This window comes from Apium graveolens, chromosome 2 (assembly GCF_009905375.1).
Source record: "Apium graveolens cultivar Ventura chromosome 2, ASM990537v1, whole genome shotgun sequence".
Taxonomy (NCBI): Eukaryota; Viridiplantae; Streptophyta; class Magnoliopsida; order Apiales; family Apiaceae; genus Apium; species Apium graveolens.
In genome coordinates, this window is record NC_133648.1 from 113,265,842 (window position 1) to 113,283,865 (window position 18,024).

Sequence of the window (18,024 nt, forward strand, 5' to 3'; positions counted from 1 at the left end):
TTTTGTTCACTAGAGCCACTCTGCTAATCTGCTAGTTGAATTTAGCATCAGTAATCTTTATTTTCGCGTAAAATTTATCAGTTATCAGTTATCACCTTGTTGGTCTTCTCATCCACAAAAAATGAAAGACTAATATTCACTTTAGCTTGATAGTAACCAGCAATAGTTTCATGCTTAGTGAAAGGGAAAAAGAGTGCACTTTTAGGACACATGTAAGAGAGGCATTTTGTTATCCAGAAACGTAAGAAGGCTTTTATAATTATTGCAGTATTTGTTGTTGTTATAGATAGATTTATCAGATGATGGATGCTGCACAAGTGACTCGTGAATTTCTTTATAGCCCATTAATCAATCTTCCTTGAGTTGAAAGTACATGTTTTCACTTTTTCTTCATCTTTCTACTATTGTTCACCCACATATGTTGATCCTGCCCATGTTTCATGGTGATAGATAGTACAGTTGATATCAAACATTTGACTTATTGCTTCTTCAATTAATATTCAGTTTGACCACATAGCACACAGTTTGACTTCAGCTTTGGATTTCACAGTTGCACAAATACAACATGCTACACATTTATCGAAACCAAATCAAACATATTATGTATATCTGGCGCGTTAAATAAACAGAGAACTATAATAAACAGAGAACATAAGTGTATAGTCGGTTGAAAGCTAGCTATGATAGCCAAAACCTTAATTCTGTTTGTGTGGATAGCAATGGATGTGATTACCGGTTCTTTAATGACAATTTTTAATGGGCTGTTTCATTGCTCAACTTGTTTGAAAAAGATGACAGCTTCTTTCATCTGCGTTTGACGTTTGTGGATGATACAATATTGGTTAAGAAAGTGTTTAGTGATAACAAGCAAGGATTTTCAAAGCATGTTTGGTCATATTAAAAAATTCTCTGAAAATTTGAAGATAAGTTCCTATTAGTGTTATTATATATTTTGATATTGACATGTTATTTCTCATTAAAGATCAAGTAATACAGTGATTGCAGTACATAACATGATTACCAACCAAGGTTTTAATATGTGCCCGTATGGAAAATGTTAAAATAAGTAACTTATAATTTAAACCGAATAAGTGACTGATAAGTAATAAGTTGATAAGTGAAATTATACAAGTGTTTGAATAATTTAACTTATAAGTCAGAACTTTTTTTATTTAAATGAACTAAAATAAATAATTTTTAAATATAACTATCTTAATTCTTATATTTTAAGTTAGATTAACATATAAAAAGTATTTTTTAAAACTAAAATTGATAAAAAAAAATGAAAAATAAAAAATAAGTTGAGAAAAAATAAGTCGTTAACAATATTCAACTTATCAGCTTATAAATTGGGGCGACAAACACTCGTCAATAAATTGTTATTAACTTATAAGATTTGCCAAAACAGGCCCCATGTAAAGAACAACTTCCGGAACTGTATCATATATTCTTAAAACATAACAGCAAGGCCATAAGTTCTGCTAATGTATCAAGCGATTGTATTTCTGGGAAAGCTAGAAACAAATCAGAATAACGGACATATTGATACTACTATTTGACAAGAAATGTATTTTAAAAAAATGGTTTATGACAACTCTTTTCCAGAAAGATTGTGACTAGAGCTAAGCAAAGTCACTGATTAAACGCTTGTGCCGGTTGTAATGTTTTTCTATGAGGATCTTCGAAGCACCTTTCAGAGTTTTTCTCCATGTCTACACACATCAGAAGAAGAATCTGTTAGACCAATTTATTCAAGCTACAGTTGGACCTGATCTCAACTAACCATAGTATGACAAGTTTATCTTAGCTTCAAGAGAACAATAAGGCAGTAATTTTTTATTGAACTCCCTTTCGAGAGAGGCTCAGAGTTTTACAAATAACTCTGCCTACAAAGGTACAATGTAATCCAAATGAGATTAGAAACGGAATGACAGTATAACAATACCACCGAGCAAAACACTAGGCTTATAGAGAAGAGAAACGAATAAGTGACAGCACTGGAATTTTGCAGGTCATATGAGTTGCTAAACAATGTTAATAACCATGGCAATTGTATTAGTACAGAGTTAACATGGGCAATAAACACCATTTTCTCACTCTTATATTCCTGCGTTTTAAATCAAAACCATTTCTTTTTTATTTCTTGAAATGTTGTTCAAAGTACCTGGGGGATCAAAAAGGTTTCATTATCTGAAGACACGAGTCAAATTGCAAGAATCAGAGGGAGAACATAGAAACTAGTGACATAATTTCCCCTGAAACACACTGATTTAATTTCTGAAACTCTTAAGTTAATTTCAGGACAGGGAAGTACTTAAGCCAAGGGAGTATAACACACTAGTATATCCAGATATCCATTTGGCTTCTTCCGACCCCAAGTTTTAGCCAAGTACAATACTAGTACTTGGTAGCGTAGTCCAAAGCATTATAAATCTATGATCAAAAACTTCACAGCTGAAAGTCCAGCTTAACGGGAGGCATCACGATATGTTGGACTATGTAATTAATTTTGGCAAACATATCTGAAACTCAAAATTAATTGAGCGAAAGTAGTGTACTTGTCAATCCGTCAATAACAATACCATAGCAACATATTTGCAGAACCTAATTAGATATCAATTAGATGTGAATCTAATTGCATAAAAATAAAATAGCTTTAAAAGAAATTAAGCATGAATTAGATATCTACATTAATAAATGGAGCCAGAGAAATAGATAATCAACAGACCTTTTCGATAGTTCCTAGAAGGGACTTGTTGTTGTGAATCCTGGACCTGAGACTGGCCTTTCCTATTCCAAGCCGACGCATAACAGCTGCGGTTGCTCTCTTATTAGCAGGAGGAAGCAGTGATTTGCTATCAGCAACACCAACACTCGTAGGGCTATCGCAAACAGACCCATCCGCATTTGATCTGTTACTAGTCCTCTGGCGTTTCCCCAAATTTAACTTCTTATTCTTGTTAGTAACAAGAGTGAGAGCGAGTTTATTATTAGGACCTCCTACTTGAGCAAATTTACTGAGCAGCTCATCCGAAGACGCCTTTGTTATATGCTGAACTTTCACAACATCAGATTCAGAAGTAGTAGGGGCAGTAGTAGTAGTCGTAGTAGTCTTGATGCTATCGCCCTCCATTTTATCGAGAAGAATAAGAAGAAATGGGATTGAAGATGTGATATTATTGCAAGGCGGAGGGGGGAATGGAATTATAGAGGAGGGGAATGAATTTGTATTGAACCGTTGGAGGGAACGAGGAATAGAGGGATGGGATGGAATAAATTATAGTTAAAATTAATTTAAAATGAGGGTTCACATTATAGCCGTTGGAACAATCATGGCCTAATGGGGTCATCATAATTATAATACGACTACTTAGTTGTAAAGTGTAGCGCGTGCTCTCCAGTTTAACTAGATCAACAAGAGATGAGAAACTAAAAACAGTTTAAATAATTATTATTATTATTGTAATGTAATTGTTTTAACTTTTTAATTTCAAAGAATTTTTATTATCGAACAGGGTTGTATTGATATCAAATTTCCAAGAGTACAAAATATAGAAAATTAATAAAATCAGGATATGTTAATTATTTCAGAAAAAAAAAAGTGATTTTGCCGTTCGCAACAACTTGTTTATTCCATTTGTCCCACATTTCAGTGCAAAAACACTAAAATTAAGGTGACCCAATAAATTAAAAAAAAAACTATAAATAAGAACCGATGCGTATATATAATCTTCCCCAATGTAATAAATTTTGAAATCCCACAAAGCGCGTCTGCTATTTCCACGCTCCATCCCTGTTTCTATTCTTTATAAACTTGTCCATTACCTAATTAATCAGATCATCAAGAAAAAAGAATAAGTTCTTTTTTCTTAAATGCCCGAGTAATAGTGTAGATTAATAGCATATTTTTAATTATACTGTAAAAAATTATAATTACATATACAATCCATGTTTCCTATATTTTAACCATAAGCACCGGTTGAGATCGAGAATACAAAGACCAGACGCTAAACTTGCATGCTTGTTAAATTCAGAGATGAGGTTGACAGTACATAAAGTTCTTGAAAATCAACCATGTCCCTCAAAATTTTACAGAGTTATTACATCAGTTTTGATATACAAACATCGATACTAAACATAGGAGTGGCTTGCTACAGGATGTGTCAATCTCTAACAAAAGTCTCAACTTTTTTGTTGTACATATGCTTCCTACATCTCCGGAACCCGCCCAGGGACTAGACCTACTTCCATTTCAGAGATTTTAAAGTTTCAGCATTTTACTTGACGGATGTGCTTCCTGGAAAAACCTGATAATATCTGCTTAGGCAGCAGGCTACATCCTGTCAAAGTAAAAAAAAAACATTCAAGCATTACATATCTATGTCCTACTTGAACACTTCATATTTGATGCTTCCTCTCAATATGTAAACAAATCTGAGGACTCGTGGTAGCCTGGTAGCCTTGTGGCAAAAACTCATCCCTATCTGACACTTTCCCCAACCCACCCACCCTCCTTGTATTTATAACTATGTAAACCACCAGTTTACATAAGTTGATTGTTAGGCTTCACATTAATTATCATCGAATATATTTATTACTTTATTAGCCAATCTCCTAAGCTTTATAACCCTGTTGAGTGGTGAATATAAAATGCCTCTTAAACATTTAGAATGTATATAAACAAAATCACATACCTTGCAATTTATAAATTGAACTGCGTCCCAAAGCTGAGAGCATGGCATTCAAGATTTCTCATATTTAACTAACAGCATCAAGAAGAAAACGAAAACAAAAGCATGTCAATATATAGCAAGTTGGCAAATAAACGTTTTTTATCAATAGTGAACCATTTCAAATTGTATTACAAGTGGGATGTTGTTAGGAATCAGTCTTAGTATACTTCAAGTAATAGTAGTAATTGTATTACTGGTATTACTGTAATACTAGTAGTAAGGCAGTAGTAGTAAAGCAGTATGACAGTAGAGTCATTAAGGGCATTTTAGTCTTTTGCTTAGTTGCTACACTGTGTGATATCTATAAATACCTGATGTAAACTCTCATTTTCATCATGATTTGAATATATGGAAAATGGCATTTGCCACCAAATCTCTTCTCTCTCTATAACTGATTCTTACTTTCTCTCTCCAGGGTTTCTAAACCCATTCTATCTCAAATCTCTCTAAAACTCTGTCTTTTCTCTCAAGTTTCTCTTTGATCTCTACCTAATCTCTCTGATTCTATCTCTATTCTGCTCTACATCTCTGTTTCTCAGCTTATTTTAGCTGTTATCCTACTTAAATCAACAGAAAACACCAAAAATAGACACAAAATTGTTCAGGAACTTATCAGTTCCTGAAAGATGTGGAACACCAAGTGTGGATACAAAGTAACGGAAACATACATAAAATTAAAGAAAAGCAGCTTCAGAGAAATGAATTGTTTTATTATTAGGTTCCAGAAAAATATGAAATTGGCTCTGCGCTCCCTGAGAATATCTCATAAACTTAAACAGTGGTATTGTTTAATATGGTAATAATTTGCACTTAAATCTGACACTCTAGCGTTTAAAAACCTGCTTTATCATGCTATATCCATTAATGTGTTTTTTTTCTTGAAATTGGGAATATACAGAAAATTGGTGTCATGTATTTCTCCAAGTCCTTCCAATAACACAAATCGTTAAATTGCAAAGCTTACCATAACAGCAGTACCGGTTTTGCTAAATCTTGGAATGCTAATGAGTCTTACTACCTGCCCTTCCGAACCTGAATTCAAAAATTCACTGTTATACTCTGAAGGAAAAATGTTTGGAGAATACTAATAAATAAAATTTGATTCTAAAAGTACCCTTTATCAAGCGGGTTCCAAAACTATCTTGATTGCCAGCAAAATAAACATGGGGACAACTCTCCACGAAGAAAGGATCCCTATCAGTAAACGGATAACAACCTGATAAAAGGATATAGACCATGTCAATACAATCACAATAAGGATATGTCAGTGTAGTGTGATTCTTTCGACATAAAATTAACTATACATTTGCTGCAATATCTTTACCGAAAAAATATTATGTTAACACATTACACACGGTTGACGACAGCAACAATTCACATTAAAACACAAGTTAAAGCAGGATAAAATTAAAGATGGCACAATGAAATAACCTACCAAGGGTATTTGGTGCGGTTGGCGCAATATGCCTCCACTTTAATGTCCTTTCCAAAAACTCCACTTTATCACTCCCCTCAGAATACTTTTCAAAATCATGTATGTTCTGACCTGAGGTTCCAAGAAATCTTGGGGCCAAATTAACATGACAAAAAATATAAGTCCAAGTCTGGCTTCTGTTTGTGAAATGACATCTATCACCAAATATATATATTACCTCACACCATCAAGCTCAAAAGAATGAGGATTAGTACATGACTTGAAAGTGTTGTAAGACGCTGAACTAGGGAAAAGACATCTATGTAAAGGCTGGAGAATAAACACAGCATCAGGAAAGAACATTTAATTACATATAATTACATAAAACATATAGCGGTTATACACAGACATAAGGATGTCAAAACCTGCTGTGGCATGGCAAAATTAGCTGGATCATTTGGTCCTGGCATGATATCCAAAGGTATACTTGCAGCAATCTGCATAAAATAATGAATAATTATATCTTGATTTTGATTGATATCAGAATTGCGTAAATTATAGAAGAAACTTCCTACCTGTGTCAACAAGATATCCACCTCCTTAATTGGCTCTGACAACCTAGATTGATCCTTGGATGCCAAATTCTGCAGGTATCAAGTCAGAAGTCACCATAAAGGATGGTATAGCCGACAACAGACATGGATTAATAGATTCATAAGTTAAAGCATTATCTGATGTACCTTGGATTTATTCTACTTCAGAATATATTTTTAAATTTCATAAAACAGTATCTTAAAGGACAGACTAAAATGTGCTCGTGGTTGCAGTTAAAAAGGCAACAGCATCTGTTTTTGGTCAGTTAGAATTATCCAAGATAAAATTGTAGATAAACAACATAGTTGACGACTTGACAGTGGTAAAAGTGGGAAACACTTTGACAAAACCTCATCTTCTAATAGAAGAAATACGCAAACACATCCATGCCCTTATAAAAGCACACTATATAAGGTTAACTTTATGATCAATACCTATATACAGTACTGTTACTATATATCTTTTACTCAAAAGACTTCTAAAGATAAACAGAATAGTTTAGCCATCTTTGTAATAGAAAGCCATCTCTCGAGAGGTGCTACCTGACCATTAAGAAGCTCGCGAGGTATTTTAACAGAGTCCCCGGCGATCACTACTTGAACAATTTTAGCTGCATTCTTTTGTTCCTGTTCAGTTCATTTGTCATAAAGTTAAATAAGAGAAAACATGTGGTAGGCCTATAAACAGAAGAACGCAACTTCAAATGAGAAAGAACCTTCTCATCTCCAAGATGTCCTGTAATGTGATCAACGAGAAGCTGAACTTGAAGTGGATTATAAGAGCTGCTTCCCAAATTTAATCCCGATACAAAAACAACATACTTGTCTTCTTCTGCACACAAATAATTTAAAGCTTCATAGAAAGCTTATATTCACTGGCCCAGGTACCATTCGTTCCCAGTAACCATACATGTAAAATTCACTAAGTGAGGAAAACAGCACAATTCATATCCTGTCAAGAATATAAACATAAATATGATACAACCAATTAGATATTATATGTGAACACAAATCATTAGGGAGCGTCAGATACATTAAGGAAATAATGGTAAACTAGATACAGTCCACTCTCTCCCAACTTATAAATAGTATAAACACCCATATAATGAAATTACCGTGACTCTTCTATATTCTATCTCAGCCACTGTTTGGTATATCACCAGAACACTCCAATCATGGGCATCTTTTGTTGGGATCTTAATAGGTTATCTTCTCACGAACTTTTTACTATGACCTATTAAATAATACTATACTTTTTTTTTTGCCAAATTTAAAGCAGATTTCATTAATGACTTGAAAGAGATTCAATCGGGACAAATCCCCAACTGATCATGCAACCAGGTTGAAAAATAAATAGAGCTAAATAATTAGCCATTTTGTTTCCGGATTGCTTAACAAACTGAATACAAATATTCTGAAAGTTAAAAATGAAGGTAATGGTTTCCCGGACAATCCAGCACGCATCTCCCCCGAAAACAGTAGATTCACAATTGACCCTCACATTAATTCGATTGATATTGCAATGTTCAGAGGACTCAGTTGCAACAACGGAGTTTAGAGTCCTCATATTATGAACAAATATTTTTTGTGAGAGGTGAGCACATGTGATTTTCACCACCGTTCCAAACGCACCCCAGCTATCTACCTGCCGGACACCAGCTATAGACCTGCCGAAAGTGTTGTTGATGCGAGATATCCAGATCTCCCAATACACCATCCAATTCATTTTCAACACAAACACCACATCGCACAAAACGAGACACATCGCATAAAGCGAGACAATCAAACACACAAATAATAACTTAAACAGAACAATACGAAAAAATTCAAAATTCAAAAATCTCGGAATAACACCAAATTGTAATATGTTGTTAGACCAGAGATTTTGAATCCAAAAACTGAATTTTATTATAAAATCCAAGCTCTTACCTTAGTAGATCTGAAAACTAAAGTGAAAAACTGTAATGGATTTTTCGAGTTTTGTAAAACAAATCTCGATTTTATTAAAGAAAAAGTGAATAAAAGGAGAAGATGAAGATGATGGAGATAGAGATGGGTAGAAAGGGGGAAAAAGAAGGTAGGGCGGCTAGGGTTAGGTGAAGTTAGGGCGGCCGACTCTCATGCGAGAGAGAAATTTTTGATTCTACAATTTACAATTAATAATACTATACTTTTTAATTTTTATCAACTTATATTTCAAACAATATTGACATTTGCATCAGAAGTCAGTTGAAAATTTCATATATACCACCTAAAGAGTATTTATCTCAATTAAGTGCAAAGTGTGCACCATAGTCATTGGCTATGAGGGAAATCAATGAAGAAAAATTTATTCAGATAATAACTGCATAGTAGACAGTTTTAAGAAAGAACAGAAATGTTTTTGGTATTACTACAGTACCCAGTTTATTTGGGGGGTCTAGTTGTGGGGGTAAGCCAGCTTCAAGGACATCCTCAACCAGAAAATCTCCAGCACCAGTTTCTTTGCCCTGCAATGCAACCACAATACCTGCCATATATATATATAAACAAACCATTATTGCATCTTGTACGCAGCTAATTATAATATAAGGCTAGTAAATTGTATAGCTTCACAAAGTGATAACTGGAGTGCTGCTTCATGGCTTTCGTATTAGTTTTACCAGGTTTAATGTGCATAAGTTCACAGTGAGTGGACGGGGCACTGAAAAAGGATTAATTTACTACAAAAAAACATAATTGACAACATACATGTATAAGTGATTTCTGAGGGGAGTTAAATCTTAAATTCTAATTTTTGACTAAATGTAAACTTGGGTTAGTCTAGATATTTCATAGGATAGAGATCAACAAAATCGAATACCAGAATACTGAATACTGGTCTGAGTCTTAAACAAATTAAAAAACTTAAGGGGGGAGGGGAAAATTCAGTGATATGGTAATCCAAACATGATTAGCCATAAATTACAAAACAGTGTTGTAAGTCATATATGTTCTTTACAAAGTATATCTTGCAAAGAGTAATTAGGATAAGATCTTGCTCACATTTTAGGACTATGTGTTAGATTTTAAATAAACAACAGGATATACGGTTACATTGTACAGAAGTGAAACAAATATATCCTTTACAATATTTTTCTTATGAACATCACCCCCCCCCCCTCCTTCCAAAGAATCACCGTCTCTCACTCTAAAGAGGGCCAAGACCCACCCTCCACCGAAACCTACCGACACAGTAATTATCAAAATCTTTGTACTTCCATTGTTCTGTGAACTTTGTCCTTACGAACTTCGGGAAGTAATTATAATTTACAAGATCAAGAAAAAAATAACTGTGGCACGTACAAAAAAAAGGTCGCGCCTTTTATTATATACTGCTTCTTTTCATGATAATAATTTACAAAAATATACAAATTCCTTAATTATCAGCATTATAAAAATCATGAGATCAACCTGTGACGTAAAAAGAAGGTGAAAGTGAGGTGCCACTGAGTTTAACTCTTCCACTTTCGTCTTCGAGAATCAGATAATCATCGGAATGCACAAAATTGTGAGGTTGTACAAGCGGAGTAACGGACCTCTGTTAAAAAAAAGATGGGAAAAGAAAACAACATAATTTAAGCTTCAAGGATGGGAAAAAATAGAAGCAACATAAAATATTGTTCACCAACAACTCTACCTCCTTAGAGTATTCATCTAGGATGCAAGGTTTAAGCTTCATGTGCTTGTACAATGTACCAACAATCACACATTCTTTGTCTCCTTCAAGCCCTAAAACTGTGCAAACTGTAGCATAATATTGCTCAATAATTACTTCACTTATAAACAACATAATTTACTTATGAAAAAACCGTTTCTTTAATTTCTAAATCCTCCTAAAAATTCCAATTAGTTCCACTTTACATTACATAAAGAATTAAAAACATTATAGAGAAAAACTACAGGAAGTGTTTACAGAATATGTTAAAGCATAACTACAACTACACGTTATACTAAGCAACAAGTTTTTTCTTTTCAGTTTCAATGAATCACTCAAACTTCTAAGAACACGTTAACCACATCACCTGGATCATACAAAATGTACTCAAACACCCAAAAAGTGCATATTATGCCTTACACTTGGGAAATATCAAGAATTTGTTACCATACCAGCACAATTCATGGTCAAAATATAATTTTAGTTTCATATTACAAAAGAACACAATTTTAAAAACACTCAGTAAACCTATGTATCACTAAAATTATTAAATATTTAATGTTACAAAATAACAAACCTAGAAATTAGTTTATTCCAAAGTAAAAGAAAAAAACTGCAAAAAACAAGGTAATTATGTATAGCTAAAAAGGACAACACCAAACACTACTCAAACCCCACCCAATTATCAACAACATTACAGAAACAAAACCCGAAACAACCACAAACGCGCTCGATTAACCCAAACATGGCCCAAAAATAACTAGTTCACTTAAATTTCTTCCTTTAAGTATATACAATCATTTGCATAACTGTATCACATCTCTTCTTTTTGTTAGTTACACCGAATCATATCTCTCTAAAGTTCAGAACAGAAAATCGACACATTTACGAAGACAAACAGAAACCCGAAACCGAAACATTACTAAAAATCAAGAAAAGCAAAACCCAATACAAGAAACCGAAAATACGAAAATCAAGGGGGTAAAGAGAGGATACCAGGCAAGTGCGGTTTCCAAGTAGGAACAAGAGAGTACAAGAGAGTTCTCATCAAGTGTAATCTAGCAAAATAAATCTGACTGTATTGTTGACCTCTATACATCTCCTTCTGTATCTTGAACTCTTCATCCTACACATAATCAAACCCATCAAAATTAAAGACCCGTTTGGCATAATTGGAGAAGAGTGTGATGAGAATTACCATGGAATTGTAAAGAGATTGCTTTCTTGGAATGTGGGTCACGGAGTCTTCTTCCATTATCGCCATGGCGGGAAAATTGAGCACTCGACTAACTGACCTAATTTTATGAAATTGGGGATTTTTACACTCCTCGGCTCATGTTATATGTGTCGTACCCGTCATTTGTCCAAAACAGCCAAAAGATATTCGAGAAATCATTTTTTTGTGTGTGTTTTTATTCAGGAAAACATATTTATATAGAAATTACTAAAAACTTTCAATATAGTCCATAATCGCACACAAGCATATTTTTTGTCAAATATAAAATTAATTTTAAAGATTCATCAATTTTAGTATTTAATATTATAATTATTATAATATATACAAATAGTATAATTTGTAATCTAAATAAACGTAAAACTCTAGTATATAATGTTGAGTAATACTACAGTTACAAAAATAACTTTCAAAAAATAAATGGTATGTTAAAATTGGGGATGCGGTCATTTATATTTATAATAAATCAACCAATTACAAATCAATATCTTATGAGAAAGTTTTGGAATTTTTTTTAAAAGCTTTAGAATTACTCTATAATATTTTCAATCTATCATACAATATTTTCAATAATATATAAAACTATTCTATAATATTTTTAATGAAGTAGAATTATTACATACGAAACAATCTCACGTTAATTTTTTAAAAATCTTAATGATAAGATCTAATAAATATACAAATATGTATAATTGATTTAGTACTTTATTATTTATTAAAATAAGATTAAAAAAATATTGTCTAGTATAATTTTCACATATGTAAGTTTATTTTATATAATTTTATATATTTTACTTTACTTTATGACAACTCACGGCACAGTTTTATATGTAAGTATGACTGTTAAAAAAAATTATAAAATATATTTGATATTTTTTAAATTAAAGTTTATTTTAACAGTATTGATGATTATTTTTCGAGTTTCATTTGGCCTAATATTAACGAAACTTATGATTATGTACTTTGAAATGGAGAACAGTTAGATAAAATGATCTTAAATTTTATTTTATAAACCCGTAATTAATAATTTATATATTAAATGATAAAATTAAAGCATTTATTTGTCTATATAATTTTGATGGTGCTTGAGATTTCTAGATTAAAAAAAGAGCCAACTTTCATTTACATATAGTATAAGATAATAATAATTAAAATTTTGTAAGTATTCTTTAAATCACGTAATCTAAAATAATTTTAATCAATTTTTCTAAACAAACATCCTTAGTTAAAATTTATACTTAAAAAGTACTATATATTTATCTAAGCAGGCTATCTTTAATACCTAATATTCATGTAAATAATATTTGATTATTCCTTGTAATACAATAATCTTTTGTGCAAGAAGGCCACTCAATTTCTTTTCATCTGACCCAAAAATATGATCATGTAAACTTGCAGTTTTTATCAATTTATAAACAGTAATCCACATGACCTACAAAATTTGGTTGTTGTAGTACAATTTCCTCTCACTGCCACTAAATTCAGTTATAGTAATTTTGTGGCATGGAAAATATTCATGTAAAAATTAAATAGCAGATCTCAGAAAGTATAAAGATGTCTCAAAGTCTAGAAAATAAAATAAGAGCATTCATTACCCTTGAAGGACGCAAATATTTTGAATAATTTTCAGCATTCTTGAGCCTAATATACGTATAAAATTTATGATGAAAACAAAAAAAATCCTCAATTACCATAAACAAATATTAAAACCCTCGACATGATTCACAACTTAGAGCAAGTCCAACAGTATACTAGTAGTTTCTTTATAAATATTATAAAATAATAACTCTTAGAAAGTTATGACATGATTTTATATTTCAACTCCAACAATGATCTCTAAATCCATCCCTTATTATTATTATAATAATAAATTTGAAAAGATATGAACAAAAAGTGAAAGAAAGAGAGAAAAAAGTAGAAGAAAGAGTGAGAAATTAATATTTTAATAATAAAAATGATATAAGGGATGACTAGTTGTTCCTTAAAGATAAGGTATGAAGATGATGTATTAGTGATTTAAGGAACTACTAAGAGACCGTTGAAATGTCAATTTAAGCCAAATTTCTTAAAATTTCTTATATTTGAACTTAAGAATCCATTTAAGGAGACTGTTGAAGTTGCTATTATACATGTTACTAATATTAACAAATATCAAGTCTACTCACGTGCTTATTTTATGGAACTCAAACAACGCAATAGTTGACAATTTTAGCATCAAACTAAACTTCTGACAGACAAACATTTTCGTCACAAGATTAGCCAAATATCCGACGAACCTCAGAACATTATCGGAAGCTGAATATTTTATTAATAAAATAATTCCACACATACAATTTTTTGTGTGGAAAATTTTCCAGCTAACGAAAACTTATGACCAATAGTTTTTGTCCGTGAAAAATTCTCATTATTTTAACTTTTTAAAGAATATAAAATAGACAAATGAATCGTGAGCATTAAAAAATATGTAAACTTTTGACAAAAACTTGTTGTCAAAAGTATTTAACATTTTTATGAATTTTTAATTTAAAAATCGTAATTAAGCATTAAAAATGAAAAGTAAATAATTAACAAATTTAACTTAAAATATTTTGCTGCCAACTTGTGACTGAGCCAATCAATTCCATCATAAGTATTGAAAATATTCCAATACTTTTGACGAAACTGATCAATTCTGTCAGAAATAGATATTGTACATTTAATTATTAATAAAAAAAAATTAGAAAAAAAAAGTCAACTATTCAACTGTACATATATAAATAATTTTAATTGCATTCATGTGAAAAACTCAATAAATATTAAAAATATGTACATGGTTTTATAAGAAAATTTTAGTAAAAGTAGTTTCCCTTCATTGCATAATTTTTAATTTTTGATTTTTTTTTGAATGGGACTTAAATAAATATATATTGACATCCGCATTGTGGGATCATTGATTTTTTTAAAAAAAAATTACTAGTCCAATTTGGGTCGAAGCACTGGTTGATAGTACAAGTCAAAAAATAGTTAATTACAAAGATCTCATTTTATATAAATTCATAATTTTTTCTGATATTTTTTGTATAGAATTATAATACCTATCTATTGACATCTTTACTGTTTGATCATCGAAAAATACTTTTAAAAAATCGACAATCCAATATGCAGGGTCAAAGCACTGGCTAGTAGTAGAAGTATATTAGTGAGAGTACAAACCTCACACTGAATAAATTTAATTTTTTTTTATTTTTTGTATGAAACAATAATAAATATATAATGACATCTGTACGGTTTGATCGTCGAAAAATACTTTTAAAATAATAGACAGTCCAATTTGGGTCAAAGTACTAGCTAGTAATTCAAGTCAAAATACTAGTTGAGCATAAAACACTCACACCGAATAAATTTAATATTTTTTGATTTTTTTATAAAACAATAATAAATATATATATATTAGTGTCTATATGGTTTGATCATCGAAAAACACTTTTAAAAAAATCGACAGTCTAATCTGGATTAAAACATTAGTTACTAGTACAAGTCAAAATACTAGTTGACCATAAAAAATTCACACCGACTAATTTTATTTTAAAAAAATTTGTATAAAATTATAATAAATATATATTGACATTTGTAAAGTTTGATCGTCAAAATATACTTTTAAAAAAATGGACAGTCCAATCTAGGTCAAAACACTAGCTAGTTGTTGAAGTTAAAATACTAGATGACTATAAAAAACTCACACCGAAAAATATAATTTTTTTTAATTTTTGTATGAAACTATAATAAATATATATAGTGATCTCTGTAGTTGGGTCATCAAAAAATATTTTCAAAAAATTTAATTTAAAGTTAAGATTTAGGATTTAGGGTTTAATGTAGTAATGTCAACTTGCGGTTTGGACTAATATAAAAAGTACACCAAATAATACATAGAAACTTTTTTATTCCTCATCCCAAAAATCTAGATTTTAACATCTGCGCGATTAAATTATTGAATAAGATTTATTTTCTAAAAAATCGTGATTAAGGTTTGTGGCCAAGGGTTTATGGTTAATGAGAATGCATTCTTGGACCATTTTGACCCCACCAAATAAATATAATATTTTTTAAAAATTCTTACATCAGTAAAATGTTAACTTTATCACATATAACTATGTAGTTTGTTCATTTACATTATTACATACATTTTAAGTTGGGGAAAACATAATTTCATAAATTAATCTTCCATTTTTTGAATTAAAACTTTAATATTTATTCTTTAATCAAAACACCCAACAATTGTCTTGCAAAACTTATAACACACAATTGTGCAGTTTAATGAATGGAAGCCGTTGACTTTGATTGGTTAAGTAATTATGATGGTTGAAATTCTTTGGCTTTATTTTTTTGTTCTTTTTCTCCTCCAATGTTTTTTCTTTAGCTTTTTGCACACAACTCTCTTTCATGTCACATCTCAACTCTTGTCAATCACAACAAAGAAATACTCTCTTCTATTATACTCACCAATTCTTTACATTTGGTTTGAACACGTACGTTAAGAAATATGTATAAAATAGTGAAAAAGAGAAAGAAAATTGGGTGAAGTGATGGGACCCATTAATTTTTAATATATAAAAAAAAAATAGAGGAGTAAAAGTAATGTGAAAAAGGAGGAAAAGTGAGAAAGTGGTGGGACCCATTAACTATTTTTGGTAAGTTTTGAAATGTAAAGAATTGGATGGGACATCAAAAAAAGAAAGTGTAAAGAAATGGTTGGGACAGAGAGAGTATAATATATGTCAAACTTCAACGACCTAAATATTTTTTAACCATCTTAAAATATGAACATTCTAAATAAGAAGAAAAGTGAAGGTATTACGAGAAGGTGAGACATAACCACTTTTATATCTTGTAGCTTATTTTTTAACTCCTCCTATTTGTAAAAAATTTCATCTCTTTTAATATTGTACTATGCATATGGTTTAAATAATTAATGAATATATTGTTACATTAGATTCCATAATTTTTATGTGGTTTAATATTTTTTAGCTGTATTAGCTATATTGAATTGATTAAAGTTAACTATGTCTTCATTTTTATATATGAATTGATTATATATGAATTGATTGAAGATAAAAACAAATATAACTTACTACATGAAGGTTTTATCTTTATTCCCACTACTTTTGATAACACGAAGATTGTCAAAAAATGAACTTACTACAAATTTATCAGTAAAAATATATTTGTTTTTAATATAATTAGGAAACATATTACACTCCTGTTATGGATTAAAAACTAATATATATAATTGCTGTATTTAATACTAAGGAACGTGAGCTTCGAGGCTCGATTTGACTGCTCTTGTGTTTCGTGACTCAATCTGCCTTAACAAGATGCCTACGTACCTTGCTGATTGCCAAGGATCAAGTCAAAAAACGTAGTTCTGATCTGTGGGGTGAGGCCCCTTATATAGATGTGGGAGTCCTTGAATTGGACTTGGTATAGGAGACTTGGTGGACAAGCCTCTGAATTAGGATAGACTTAGGAGTCCTAGGAAGTAGGAAGCCGATTCCTTATCCTTTTAGGTCCCCTTGAGGCTAATCTATAAGGATTTATATCCTTATCGGGACTCTTCTCAATAGCTGATTTTTCCCTTATTAATTAATTACGAAATTAATTAATAATCAGGGCTTTTGGGCCTTTTTTATTCCACCAGGCCTGATCTGGTCCATCAGGCTTAACCTTTCTGGTCTGAATATTATACATCTTATTATTGGGCCTAGCAGCCCATTAATTATAAAATCAGGACTTATTTATCCCTATCATTTGCCCCCCAACTTTTGGGAAACATTGATTAGGTTTCGCAGAAGTTAAATCTATTCGTACCCTTACAGGGTTTCGTTTTTGCGTAAAGTGTGGAGCGACCTACACATTTACAACGAATCTTCCTTTTATTCAGAAATTATCTTAATTTCCAGGAATTTTTCCCTAATTTTCTGGAATTTTCCCTAATTTTCTGGGATTTTTCCCTAATTTCTGGGATTTATCCTAATCTTCTGGATTTTTCCCTAATTTTCTGGATTTTTCCCTTAATTTCTGGGATTTATCCTAATTTTTCTGGATTTTTCCCTTAATTTCTGGGATTTATCCTAATTTTCTGGATTTTCCCTTAATTTCTGGGATTTTTCCCTTAATTTCTGGGATTTATCCTAATTTTCTGGGATTTATCCTTAATTTCTGGATTTTTTCCTAATTTCTGGGATTTTCCCCTAATTTTCTGGGATTTATCCTTAATTTTCTGGGATTATCTTTTAATTTCTGGATTTTATTTTCCCTAATTTCTGGGATTTTTCCCTAATTTTCTGGGATTTATCCTTAATTTCTGGATTTTTTCCCTAATTTCTGGGATTTTT

General features: G+C 31.2%; 2 protein-coding genes across 2 annotated transcripts; both read right to left on the reverse strand.

Moving 5' to 3' along the window:
• Nucleotides 1-1,416: 1,416 nt before the first annotated feature.
• Nucleotides 1,417-3,268, reverse strand: LOC141706056 (uncharacterized). The gene is made up of 2 exons (XM_074508890.1): nucleotides 2,729-3,268; nucleotides 1,417-1,712 (listed from the first exon to the last, which is right to left on the reverse strand). Exons 1-2 carry the CDS (start codon nucleotides 3,131-3,133, stop codon nucleotides 1,623-1,625), a joined length of 495 nt encoding a protein of 164 aa, XP_074364991.1. The 5' UTR covers nucleotides 3,134-3,268; the 3' UTR covers nucleotides 1,417-1,622.
• Nucleotides 3,269-4,003: 735 nt separating this feature from the next.
• LOC141707759 (DNA polymerase delta small subunit) lies at nucleotides 4,004-11,770 on the reverse strand. The gene is made up of 15 exons (XM_074511102.1): nucleotides 11,615-11,770; nucleotides 11,413-11,542; nucleotides 10,399-10,505; nucleotides 10,173-10,299; nucleotides 9,142-9,249; nucleotides 7,457-7,572; nucleotides 7,284-7,367; nucleotides 6,723-6,791; nucleotides 6,573-6,644; nucleotides 6,386-6,477; nucleotides 6,169-6,296; nucleotides 5,848-5,949; nucleotides 5,698-5,765; nucleotides 4,695-4,762; nucleotides 4,004-4,340 (listed from the first exon to the last, which is right to left on the reverse strand). Exons 1-14 carry the CDS (start codon nucleotides 11,678-11,680, stop codon nucleotides 4,703-4,705), a joined length of 1,329 nt encoding a protein of 442 aa, XP_074367203.1. The 5' UTR covers nucleotides 11,681-11,770; the 3' UTR covers nucleotides 4,004-4,340; nucleotides 4,695-4,702.
• Between the last annotated feature and the right edge of the window lie 6,254 nt (nucleotides 11,771-18,024).